We start from the raw sequence: 13,171 nt of genomic DNA, 5'->3' as shown, positions 1-13,171 counted from the left end.
AACATATTTTATTAAAAACACCACATCAACAATTTTACTGAAAATACATTCAGCATATCCAAGTTCATGATTTGCATCCTCAGTCATCACAGAACAATATTATCTGTTCTCCTTGCATATGTAGTTAATGTAAACTGGAAAATACAATTTTCTTATTATTTATTCAGAAATACAGTATATAAATCAATCTGCAACTTTGTTGTGAAAACTAATTTCCTCATACAGGAATAATATACTAATGACTATTGTGTGCCATCATCGTATATTATACCAACAAGTACATACGATACAACAGAAGTAAATCATACTATATTAATACACCAAAAAGATAATTCTGCAGATTCGCAACCTAATTCTGAGCACATGCACAAATTTTCTTCTCAATAAGGTTCCAGAACAACCAGGCCACTGAATTCTTTTTCAGGAGATAGCTTTGCACTTCTGAGATGCAATTATTTAATGTACACTTCAACTTAGGCTTCAATCCTATCCAAGTTTCCAGCTCTGATGCAGCCCCAAGATGAGGGAACAAATATTCTCTTACCTTGAGGAAGACTCTGTGACTGCCCCCGCCACAGCAGGATGCAGCACATGGCCTGTTGGCATAGCTGCATCAGTGATGGAAAGTTGGATAGGGTTGGGCCCTCAGTTACAGCATAACATGGAACTAGGGATTGAAAAGTAGTTTTTTGAGAAGGAGTTAGTGGAAATAATGGAAGTGGCATCAGAGAAACATTGTGGGAAGTAATTCCAAGTGTAAGGGAAAATAAGGTGGAAATGTATGGGGGAGCAGGATAGCAGTGCTGGATGAGTCAAGGTCACAAGTAGCAAATGCAATGTGTCAGGATAAATGAGCAGAATGATGGGGTGGGGGAGAAGACATGGAGGATTTAGATTGGAGTAGCTTATGCAAGCCAGGAGCAGACAGGAAGCTAGTGCAGAGATTTAAGGAGACACTGCATGGTTGGAGCAACAAGAGAAATGATTTTTTTGAAACGAAGTACTAGATGAAGGTGACAGAAGCAAAGTAAGACAGTGGGAGACCAGAAAAAAGGAAGTTAATGTAATCAGGGAAGATACGACCAGCTTGTGGACCAGGGTTTTAATTGATAAGACCAACATACAAAGGCTATGTTAGAATAGAAACTTATGGCAAGAAAAAATGACCTTAGAACGCAGATTTATTAGCTTAAGAGGGGCAGGAATGCTGGCGGCTTCTCGGTCTCCATGCCAAAAAATGAGAATGGTGCAGCAGGGACTGAAAAGCCCTGCCGCTGCCACCACCTCTGTTTTGAGTCTACTGAATGACTTAAACAGGCTCAGAACATGGAAGAAATTGGCAGGGACATCATGTCACTGCCAATTGCTTCCAGGTCAGCCCACATCAGCCCAGCCAGGGGTTATGCAAGGGTCATGTGGCCCTCCAGCTACCAAAGCTGCACTGCCCTGTTCTACGAGTTAGTCTTCACAATTGAGATGAACAAAGCAGCATTCCTAGGGTGTCTCCTAAAGCACTGGGCTGAATCTGAGGAAGTAGAACTCTTTGCAAACCTCCCACACAAATGTTGTCTGTTGAAGACCTGTATTCCATCTTACATGGCTTGATTAAGGTACATATCACTGATTTACAAATCTTCTACAAGAGGCCTTTCAGAACAGACTGCTACAGTTGATGCTGCTCCTAAGAACAAAAAAAGCCCAGCTAGATCAAACCAAAGGGCCATCTAGTCCTGAACTCTGTTTTCCACAGTGGCCCATCAGTTGCCTCTGGGTAGTCAATAACTTGCTTGAAGGCATATTCCTTTGCTAACATTGAGTACCCCTCAGAGCGAGGACTCAATCCTTTCTTTAAGCAACAACTATAATCTTTTAGGGTCACTTGAAAACTTGTCTTAGAAAATATATTTGAGTCATTCCGTGTCAAGTCACCACACTGTTTTAGACTGACCTCCTTAGATTTTTATGAAATTTGGGGTGCTTATTTGTCCTTTGGCATAATGAAAAAAATGCCAGTTTTTAGTGGCCTATGTTCAATATGTGAAATTTTATAGCTATGTAAATTTTCAAAATTTTATCAAAAAATGGCCTAGTAGTGATACATTAACTAGCTTTAAATCAAACACCAGTTGAGAGAGGTGGGAGTGCTCTCATTTTAAAACTCTTTGTGGAGTTTACCTTTAGATATGTTAACTCCAAACTACAGCCAGAAAAATGTAAGCTGGACAGCTTTTCTGTTGGTCAAAGCTTTCAATTTTGTTTTTAAGTCACTTAAAAACAGTTTCATCTTGGGGCTCAACATCACTTTCAGAAGAATCTGCATTGACAAGAAGTTGGTGCTTTACAGTAGTATTCATTTTTTATTTTTTCTGTAGAATATCCTTTATATGGTGCTTTTCATGGCAATAGGGGACTCTCCTAGGTTTTGATGTATGTATTCAATGTTCTTAAAGCTTCTGAAAAGAATGATACATTAGGGACGGCATCTGAAGTGCTGCAATTGTAACCTACATCCTAGCTAGTTTGTGGAAAACCTATAATTTCATTTTTTTCATCCTGCTCATTTCTTTCTGACAAGTGTCACAAACTTTAGCCGTCACTGGTATTTCAGGAAAAATGCAACACATTCATGTTGTCACTGGTCTTAATCCCTTCCTGTGATAGGAGCGATTTGGTTTCAACAAACAAACAGAAGCAAGTTGTCTTCACAAACTCTGCTGGCAGACTAAGCCAAGAGCAGTAGCGTGGAGAAGATGGGCAATGGTGCTGTTGCACAATGACCAGCATGATCTTTTCTGTTTCAGCTTGTATTTTTCTGGCTACTGAGTGGAGTTACATCACCTAAAAGTAAATAGGTCAGGACAGAATGAGAAAAGTAATACACATGGAAACAGTATTCATAAATACTGTACAAAAATTATGTTGTAGATTTAAAGAAGTTCCATTTGAAAATTCAGATTCCATTATTTTATCTTGATCATACATATGTGTTACCTCTCATATCTTATGATCCCACCATCATTCCCCAATTTTTTTTGTGGATAATTACAGACAAGTGTGAACTGGTTTTGAGATGTTTTCCAAATTTTAAAAATGTTTGTTTTAGACAATTGATTTTTTAGTTTTTTAAAATTCAATTTAAAATTTTAAAACTATTAAACCCATTGTGCTGTATGCCATATGATAGCCAAAATTTGTGATATCTGTGTCACAAATGAGCAAGATGAAAGAGAGGATGGAAAAGATGAAATTACATGTTACAGCACATCAAAACAGATTTACAATGAGACCTCTCCCAGCTCTATATCCCAACTAGCATCCGATTTACATCTCGTTCAAGTATCACTAGCACATTATTTGATAAAATTTGAACTTAAATATATTTTTCCTCTGAAAGTTTAAAAATAAAAAAATGCACTTCTTCAACAACTACATAGGATCATTAAGTATGACAAGTTTTATCAAAATCTAAGAATGCGAGGTACAAAAATATTTGACACGGAATGACTCATTTCCCAAAGAGTCATTTTAAGAAAACATTGTTTGCATAATGCCAGATGTACTGACTACCCAAGACTTCAGGACTCTTTTTACATATAGTATGTGAGAGTCCTGTTCCCTGAAGGTATACAGTAGAGTTAGTATTAAAAAAGGATTAAACGGTAATAAAGCTCCTAGGACAGAAAATTAAAACTAGCACTTTATTGGTTAAAACCACATATCTCTGATTCTGTACCCAAAAAAGGTAAACATTGTACAGTATTTTAGATTTTAACAAAATTATAGAAATACATTTGAAGGAGGAAGATCAGCCTTAAAAATTAGAACAAAATTATTAGAAACCATTAAGCCAAGACTGGACAGTTAAAATTGTGTTCATTAACCTAGATAAAGCCTGAATTAAAATGCAATTTTATTCAGTTTGATGACTCTGCTTTGGAAATACATATAATATTGCTGGAGTATTATGGTAGGCTTCACAGGACTATATATGTGGGGGAATTATTTGGAGAGTAGGGGGGCATTTACAGTGTTATGGGGTACGGGTGTTTGGAACAAATTGGTGTCAGTGTTTTAGTATTGATTAAGCCTTTTTGTAACTTTTACTCATTTCAGGGCCCAATCCTATCCAATTTTCCAGTGCTGGTGCAGTTGTGCCAGTGGGGTGTGCGCTGCATCCTGTGGTGGAGGAGCAGTCACTGGGGCTTTCTCAAGGTATGGGAACATGCGTACCCTTACGACGGGGCTGCATTGTGGCTACACCGGAGCTGGAAAGTTTGATAGGATTGGGCCCTCGGTTCTTAAGACTACTTTCCTAATAAAACAAAGATCAGGAACTTCAAGCATCTGTCTTACTTACTCCACACTGCAATAAACATGAAGAATGCACTCACATGTTTATTTGTTGATTTAGAGCATATATTTCCAAGCACACACTAGTTTATTTCACACACAACAGAAAAAGAATGCCTGAAATAGGTGAGATTTGTGCATGTATACAATATACAGAAACTGTAATTATCTAATACTATTACAGTCAAATGTTGTTCAGTCGCACAAACTATATGGTTAACATACGGAGAAGAGTAACAATAGGAAACTGGTCAATATTTCCACAATTGGGAAATAATGTTGCAGCAGACCTATTGCTTTTGGAAGTTTTACAAAAGGGATACAGACTATAATTTATTTTTTGTCCTACGTCTGATTGAACCACAGGAAGCACTTGTTAGAGGTTGTAGATATTAGCCTTGTGCTACTAATGGGGGTTCTTTAACCAAAGGAGCTAAGATGTGGAAGGCCCTGATAAAGACTAGAAAAATTGCAGAGTGGAATGGGTTTTAGAATGAGTGAACTGCTTTTTAAAAGCCCTTTACACTGTCAGAATGCCTTCTAATTGTAAACTAAACATTTGACTATAATGGCTGACTTTATTCAGTGATCATCTTCCCCAAATTACATCACGCTCCAGAATTAATGCAACTTGCCATCCTTTGACAAGAATTTACTGGCAGTTGTTTGTCACCTTTCCACAATATGTAGTCAGGTGAGACTCTGGACCTTTAAAGTCACACTTACCTGGTCATAACAGTTTGCCTGTCAGGCCGTACGTCTAATAAAATTTTCATTATTTGAGGTTCAAATCCCATATCCAGCATTCGATCAGCTTCATCCAGCACCTGTTGGGAAAAAAGTTTAAATATGGATGACGCCAGTGTAAAACTATAGGTTCCCTGAAAATATATTTTGACACCATGTCAAAATATCCCTGAAAATATCCCTGAAAAATATTTTGACACCATGTCAAAATATTTTTCCCCTCTACTGTGCAACTGGTACTTTACAATTATACATAATTTTGTTTTACGCTTATATACTCGTTGCAGTGACATTTAAATTTTGTAACATATATCTAACAGCTTAATTTTGAGTAGACATATAGTGAACTTTTTTGTCTTTCCATTACCACCTAGTCACATTAGGTCAGCGATTTTCAGCCTTTTTCATCTGATGGCACACTGACAAGGCACTAAAATAGTCAAGGCACACCATCAGGTTTTTCATAATTGCCAAGGCATACCATGCTGCCAGTAGGGGCTTCACATCCCTATTGGCCCTACTAATAAATGACCTTCCCTCAAATTCCTGTGGCACACCTGTGAACCACTCGCGGCACACCAGTGTGCCATGGCACAGTAGTTGAAAATGGCTGCATTAGGTAATCATGTTTGTTGTATTACCACAACAAGCCTCCATTATATGTAACTTGACTATCCTAGGTTACCATTATGGTGTCCTCAAATCAGAGTGTACACTTCCACAAGCGGGAACTGGAGCTAAAAAGATTTTAGGTAATTACATCACAAATTCCTTTAAATTATAAATTCAACATGTAAAATTAAGAAGTGGTGCACATTCCCAAGCCAAAACAATAGGGTGACTACTTGCCAAGTATGTTATGCTCCTCAGGTTTATGAAGTTGTTCATTTGAAGGTCATTCAATCTACCAGGAGTAGCAATAACAATATCCACACCTTTGGTAACCAAGCTGATCTGCCCTTTTCGGTCTCCACCACCATATATGCAAATACTAAAAACAGTGTTTGTCCAACATTTAGTTTCAGAAAGTTAACACAATACCAACATAATGCTGTACAACATATTACACAGTAACACAATTTCAATTTTTCCCCCTGAAAATTAATACTGCTGTTTGCCATTATGTTATTCTATTAAGTTCTTATGGTTTATTGCTTTTTAAAATTTTGTTTCACATGGATTATGTGAATTTACTACCCTGTTGTATGTAGTACTAGACAATTTTACTGCCCTGTTGTGTCTTTGGACTTTTCTGGATATGAAAGGCTAATTATACATAAATAATTTAAATAACTAGTGAAAATGTTTGCGGAGAAAGCTGTTTAAATAAGCATTGTTGCCACTTCTGATGCTAAGTGTCTCCTAAACAACATCCAGTTAGATTTATAAAAGCATATTGTGGTAAGTCATAAATATAGAACCTTTCTTACTGAACACACACAAAGCTAGAAGACTATTGAGTATTTTAAACTCTACAATAGAGACTATTCTCTCTTCTGTATACTGTCTGTCAGCAATGCCTACAAGTTAAATAGTAGTCAATCAATGAGACTGTGCACACCAAATCAGGAAAATTAATTCCATTAGACCATAGACCACTCAGAGTAGCTTGAGTGGTCATTCCAGTCAAATACACAGTAACACTGTAGTACCAATGCCAAAAGTAGAAGTAATAAGAAGGAGAGTAGAAGATAAACACTACCTTTTAATTCCTTTATAAGAATATTTTGAACACTCTGCTTCAACCTGAAGAGCCAATTCTCGGGTGGGCGTGAGAACCAACATACCTGGTCCACCACGTTTTTCTCTAGGTCTGTAAAAAAAATCAGCCCCATTTTGGCTGCAATCCTATGCCTACTTACCTGAGAGCAAGCCCCAGGTAAGCCCCATTGAACAAAATGGGATTTACTACTGAATAGACATGCATAGGATTGTACTGTTAGTGTGTAGTTATACAGGAGACACATGATAAGCAGGCACCCCTATAGGCATACTAACTAGGAAGCAAATCCCATATAGCAGTGGTATTCAGACTGGGGTGTAGTGACATCCCAGCCTGAGGGCCCTGGCCTCTGCCCCCTTAAGGGGGCACAATGAGGGTGCACCTACAAATATGTCTGCTGCTGCTGGGAGCCTCTACCATGGCTTCCTCTCCCTTTCTCTTCCCAACATGGGTGCAATGCAGCACACATTCAGCCTCCACTCTGACCTTTCTCCTCCCCCCAGTCCCTTGTGTTTCTCTTCTCCAATGCAGCATCTACTTACCCTCTACTCTGACCTCTCTCTCCTTTCCCTCCTGCTGCCCGCCTCCAAAAACTATGCCTGAAGGCAGTAAATGGCCCTATGTCTCAATCTGCCAACACACCAAAACCGAACTTTAGCCTGAGCTGAGCTCTACCTCCCCTCTCTAAAACAGTGAATGTGGTTACGTGTCTTTGTCCTAAGGGACCAAACCTGCCTAATTTTGTGATTTTCCTGTGTGCTTCACAAAGGGAAAAATAGCTTTATTTTTATAGTTTTGTATATTATGTTTTATGTTGTTAGCTGCCTTTGTTACTCTTCGAGGAGAAAGGCAGATTACAAATCAATCAATCAATAATAAAAAAAATATTGAGGGGGATTGCTAGACGCTAACATGGATTGATTAATTGTATATTTAAAGAAAGAAATATGTTTGGTAGTATGCACTTTGTAAATGGCGGGTAAAAAAGCCAGAAAGGAAAAAATTGTTCTTACAATTTTTTAAATATGTGCATGCATGAGTATACGTGCTGTGTAAATGGTTGGGGAAAGCCTAGATGGATAGCTAATGAAAGGTGACCAGGGTTTGTGTCTCTCTGCATGCACATCATGGCCCTCCATACTATTTCCTAACCCAATGTAGCTATGGGGCCAAATGTTCACCTATTCCTAGAACAGGCAGAGAAGCACAGTAAGAGAACAAAAAAGTATGAGGAGAATCTTGTACAGGGCTCTAATGACCAAATCTGCAATAAATCCTGTAGTCTCATTTCTTAGTTCATTATAATCAAATTAAAAACCATGCAAAAAATGCAAGTTATCACATCAAGTCAACTTCTTACATTGGCTGTAAATCCAAGTGAATAAATCCAGGCATTAGATAAGCCAACGTCTTTCCAGTACCAGTTTGCGCTATTCCAATGAGATCAAATCCTTGAAGTATAATTGGCCAAGCCTGTGACTAAAATTATAGAGATGTTATGTATGAGCTGAAGTTTTAAGCAGAACAGTTTCTATTTCTCAGAAATAAAGCTATGATACCTGAATTGGTGTAGGCTTCTGAAAACCAACTTTCTTTATATTTGCCATGACATCAGGATAATGCTGAAAAGCATCTTCAAATTTACGGATAGGATTGGGAATGCAACGCTTTTCACCATCTTTCAGGTCATCACAGGTAATATTATTGTTTTCTTCTCTTTAAAGAACATCAGAAATAATGTTATACTAACTATAAGCAAACTTATCTCAGAATAAGTTCAAATTTATCTACTAATCTTCTTTAGCATTTGTCCCGTGTGGTGGCAGGGTCCGCTAGTAATAACAATGCATTAGCTCCATAACAAGTTAGTATTCTATCGCATAATATTAAGAAAAGGGAACTTACCGTAGATACTCACCTATAAGGCGAAAAATTCATGCCTTGAAATCCAGCGTGGATTGCCTCTTCCTCTTATCTCCGGGTCACCGAGGAGCTTGGGTGGTTTAAGGGTATTGCGGCAGCTATCAGAAGCCCAGAGGAGCTTCCCTCTGGCTTGCAGTGCCCCTCCGTTTGCTGCTGTGCTTCTTTGGCTGCTAGAGACTGCAGCCTGTACTTGCGGGCATGACGGGAGCAAGTCATGGACCCCGGAGCTCTCTCTTTTGTTCTGCAAAAGAAACAGGCTGCAGCCCCAGCATGGACGCAAGCTGCAAAGCCTTGCTTTGCAAGACTTTGCAGGAGCGTGGGACTGGGAGCACCATGTGGACAGACTTGCCTAAGGAAAAAGTGAGGAGCTACACATGGTAGCAGCAGTGGCTGCATTAGAAATCTCTTCAATTTGTGCTTTCCGCTTTGAAGGTAGGGTATGGCAATCCCTTTTCCTTCCACTCAGTGTTCCTCCCTTGTGCTTTTGTTCTGGTTATTTGCACTGTAAAGATAAAGTCTATCTGCATTGTAAAGAGGTACATACGGTACCTACACTTTCCTGGGAGAAAGCCCCATTGACTATAAAGGGACTCACTTCTGAGTAGACATGCATAGGATTCGGCTCCAAGGGATTTTGCACTGCTGTTGCTGTGATGTCTGTATAGAGATCTTCCCTCCCTCACACCTTCGCCCTGTTTTTGCACTGGTCTGTATGGAGATCTGCCCCCCCCACTTCCATCTGTTGGTTCTGTGTGCAAGGGCTTTTGCCCTGGTGTTGCTGTGATGTCTATATAGAGATCTTCCCTCCCCCATACCTTTCGTGTTTTGCACTGGTATGTAAGGAGAGCTGCCCCCCCCCACTTCCATTTGTTAGTTCTGAGTGTGCAAGGGCTTTTGCCCTGCTGTTGCTGTGATGTCTCTATACAGATCTTCCCACCCCCACACCTTTCCCCTGTTTTTGCACTGGTCTGTATGACGATCTGCCCCCCCTCCATCTGTTGGTTCTGTGTGCAAGGGCTTTTGCCCTGGTGTTGCTGTGATGTCTATATAGAGATCTTCCCTCCCCCACCTTTCCCCTATTTTTGCACTGGTCTGTATGGAGATCTGACCCCCCCACACACACACATCCACCTGTTGGTTCTGTGTGCAAGGGCTTTTGCCCTGGTGTTGCTGTGATATCTATATAGAGATCTTCCCTCCCCCACCTTTCCCCTGTTTTTGCACTGGTATGTATGGAGATCTGCCCCCCCTCACTTCCATCTGTTGGTTCTGTGTGCAAGGGCTTTTGCCCTGGTGTTGCTGTGATGTCTATATAGAGATCTTCCTCCCCCACACCTTTCCCCTGTTTTTGCACTGGTATGTATGAAGATCTGCCCCCCCCCCACTTCCATTTGTTAGTTCTGAGTGTGCAAGGGCTTTTGCCCTGGTGTTGCTGTGATGTCTCTATAGAGATCTTTCCACCCCCACACCTTTCCCCTGTTTTTGCACTGGTCTGTATAGAGATCTGCCCCCCCCCACTTCCATGTACACAAATGTATTTTATGTTCTTTTACTTTATTTTTAATAAATTAGATGGTAGAGTTCTTAGATAACAATTACTGGACATTTTTCAGGATCTGGCCTCGGGTAAAATCAGACAAAATTATAGTTAGACACCTCCCTAAGTTAAACCCCCGACTTATCCGAGGGTCATAGCAAATTCCATGATTTTGGGCTCAAAACCTGCCCTCGTCTTATCTGTGAGATCGACTTATAGGCGAGTATCTGCGGTAAATGTAATCCAGAATATATGCCATACAATTACTTAGAACTGACATGCCTTAATCATATCAAAGCCCACGATAGAAGTTACTGTGGAAAATAAAAAAATTTGAATAATTTATCAGCATCAGCTGCGACAAAAAAGTCAAGATTCCCACAGCATGAGGGAAATTTAACACTGGATGCAAAACACATGTATGTAAACACTTGATAAAACAATTAAGAGCCCTTCTACACATTACATGACAGAAATCTGAGTTTGTAACAAGCTGCAGCCATTTTTGGTTATCTGAACAATAAGCATGTCTCTTCCACACATTACATTTTTAGGTGTACAGCTAAAAAATGTAATGGTTTAAGCAGCTCTTACTGAATTCAAGTTCTGAGAATTTCCATGGATGCATTACATGGATCAAGATATGGGTTTCTGTACCTTAAAAGCAAATACAGTGAGCTTCTACAGTGAGCTTGTGCATTCCAACTCATGGCATGCAAGACCTACTTCAAACACAAAGTATACAAGATTTAGCAGACAGCCTCAAAACCCAAGACATATACACATCCAAAATATTACAGTCCTTGAAAAACCAATCTAACATTTCAACATACCACACAAAACTTTCTAAATCTGAATTCTTACCTCCACTTATCAACTTCTTCTTGTGACATAGAAGCAATCTTTGATGATTCTTTGTAAAATCTTTTTTCAATTGGAGGTAAATCTGGTAAAATTAATTTTTTAAAAGGCTGTTAGAATTGTTCCCTCAAAATTAGTATTTTTGAAAATCTATGTACAGTATTCTAATACACTTTATAGGAATACGTTTTTCTATAGGATAAGCCTTTTGAGGAGAAAAAATGTGTATGATAATCCCATCACCTTTACCTACTGGCACCCATCTACCCCCCATACAGCAATAATAGAACCACTAACTACTCTGTGACAAAAAGGCTGGGGATACAAATGCTTCAAATAAATAACATTTAAATAAAATTTTCTCCAAAACGCCTGTTTATAAAAGTGAATTCTTCTTATGAAAATTTTTAGCATTCTGGCCAGCACCAGCAGATAGCAATGTTGCACGAGGTCAGGATGTGGTTCAAATAGGGCTTGCAAGGAATCGCTGTAGACAAGCCAGATCAAATATAAAAGTCCATTCTTCTTCAAGCGTTATCTCAGTGCAACATTACTATGTGCAACACTGTAATGGACAATGGCTCTTCTGCTAGCTCGTATCTGCTTTTTATAAAAGATCAGGCAATTCTAATACTATTCTTGAAGTCAATAGGTTGGTCACATGATCTTCATACATTTTTGAAAATATTTTTATAAGAAATGTTTTTTCAAAGGTAATAACGTATTTACATGGAAGATAAAACTATAATTCTTTTTTAAAAAGATACCAACCAGCCCACTTCAGAGCTTCATATTTAGCTTTATTCTCTCGAAGGGAGGCCCAGTTAATAGACTGTTTTGGATTATTGTTTTCGGACTTCAGAACTCCAAAACGGTTTTCATTGTAATAAGTGGTTCCAATTTCCTGTTTGAAGAAATCTGCTAAAAGAAAATCAAGTTCTGTTTTGTTTAAACATCTTTACATCAGGTTATTCTGAAATTTAAATGAATGGGAGGGGAAGGAACAGGCTGAGAATTACAGAGCAGTCTTATTTCATTACATACCTGGAGACAAACAATTCCTACGAAGCCTGTTTTTAGACATTTCATAACAAATATCCTGTATGACTGACTGTTGGCAACCTTCAGTCTTGAAAGACTATGGTATCGCGCTCTGAATGGTGGTTCTGGAACAGCGTCTAGTGTGGCTGAGAAGGCCAATTAGGGGGTGACAATCCCTTCCACACTGGGAGCAAGTGCAGTCTGTCCCTGGTCTGTCTCCCTGGCTATGGGCCTTCCTTCTTTGCCTCCTTGCCTCAGTCTGTTGGCCAAGTGTCTCTTCAAACTGGGAAAGGCCATGCTGCACAGCCTGCCTCCAAGCGGGCTGCTCAGAGGCCAGAGTTTCCCACTTGTTGAGGTCCACTCCAAAGGCCTTCAGATCCCTCTTGCAGATGTCCTTGTATCGCAGCTGTGGTTACCTGTAGGGTGCTTTCCTTGCACGAGTTCTCCATAGAGAAGATCCTTTGGGATCCGGCCATCATCCATTCTCACGACATGACTGAGCCAACGCAGGCGTCTCTGTTTCAGCAGTGCATACTGCTTTGAAAATCCCCCCCACTAAAAGCTTTCAGTGTGAAATTCATAAATGCCTTATTAACAGAGTGGTTAGCTATAAATTTTAAACAAAATAATAAGCTTGAATAAAAAAGTACAAGTATAAAATATGCATCCAGTGTTAGCTTCTTACCTTTAGTACACCGTTCTTCAGCACTGCTTTGACTACACCTTTCCATAAGATCATCAATCAGCACTTTGGCTTTTGTTTTCTTGTCCTTATCACCAAATATCTTTATTTCTGCTTCATAACAACCTTTTACAACCTAAACAAACATTTTTTATTTAGTATAACCATAAGGTACTAGAAAGCTGTAACACACCTCCCTAAACTTCTCTCTTTGGATTCTTAAAACTTCTCTGTCAAGTTTAAAGCGGGATTTCCTAAAGTACCCAGGAACTGATAAACCAGATCTTAATAGTTTTCAACATGACTT

At 39.3% G+C, this 13,171-nt stretch overlaps 1 protein-coding gene across 1 annotated transcript in view; it reads right to left on the bottom strand.

Moving 5' to 3' along the window:
- DDX43 (DEAD-box helicase 43) overlaps positions 1-13,171 on the bottom strand; it is a 32,453-nt gene that overhangs the window by 17,055 nt on the left and 2,227 nt on the right. The window contains exons 3-10 of the mRNA XM_066622706.1: positions 12,868-13,000; positions 11,913-12,062; positions 11,145-11,226; positions 8,380-8,536; positions 8,181-8,299; positions 6,800-6,910; positions 5,947-6,088; positions 5,077-5,177 (exon numbers count right to left, since the gene is read on the bottom strand). Coding sequence (XP_066478803.1) covers positions 5,077-5,177; positions 5,947-6,088; positions 6,800-6,910; positions 8,181-8,299; positions 8,380-8,536; positions 11,145-11,226; positions 11,913-12,062; positions 12,868-13,000 — 995 coding nt within the window. The remainder of the gene's footprint in view (positions 1-5,076; positions 5,178-5,946; positions 6,089-6,799; positions 6,911-8,180; positions 8,300-8,379; positions 8,537-11,144; positions 11,227-11,912; positions 12,063-12,867; positions 13,001-13,171) is intronic.

This window comes from Tiliqua scincoides, chromosome 1 (assembly GCF_035046505.1).
Source record: "Tiliqua scincoides isolate rTilSci1 chromosome 1, rTilSci1.hap2, whole genome shotgun sequence".
NCBI lineage: Eukaryota > Metazoa > Chordata > Lepidosauria > Squamata > Scincidae > Tiliqua > Tiliqua scincoides.
This window is presented reverse-complemented; position numbering and strand designations above follow the sequence as displayed.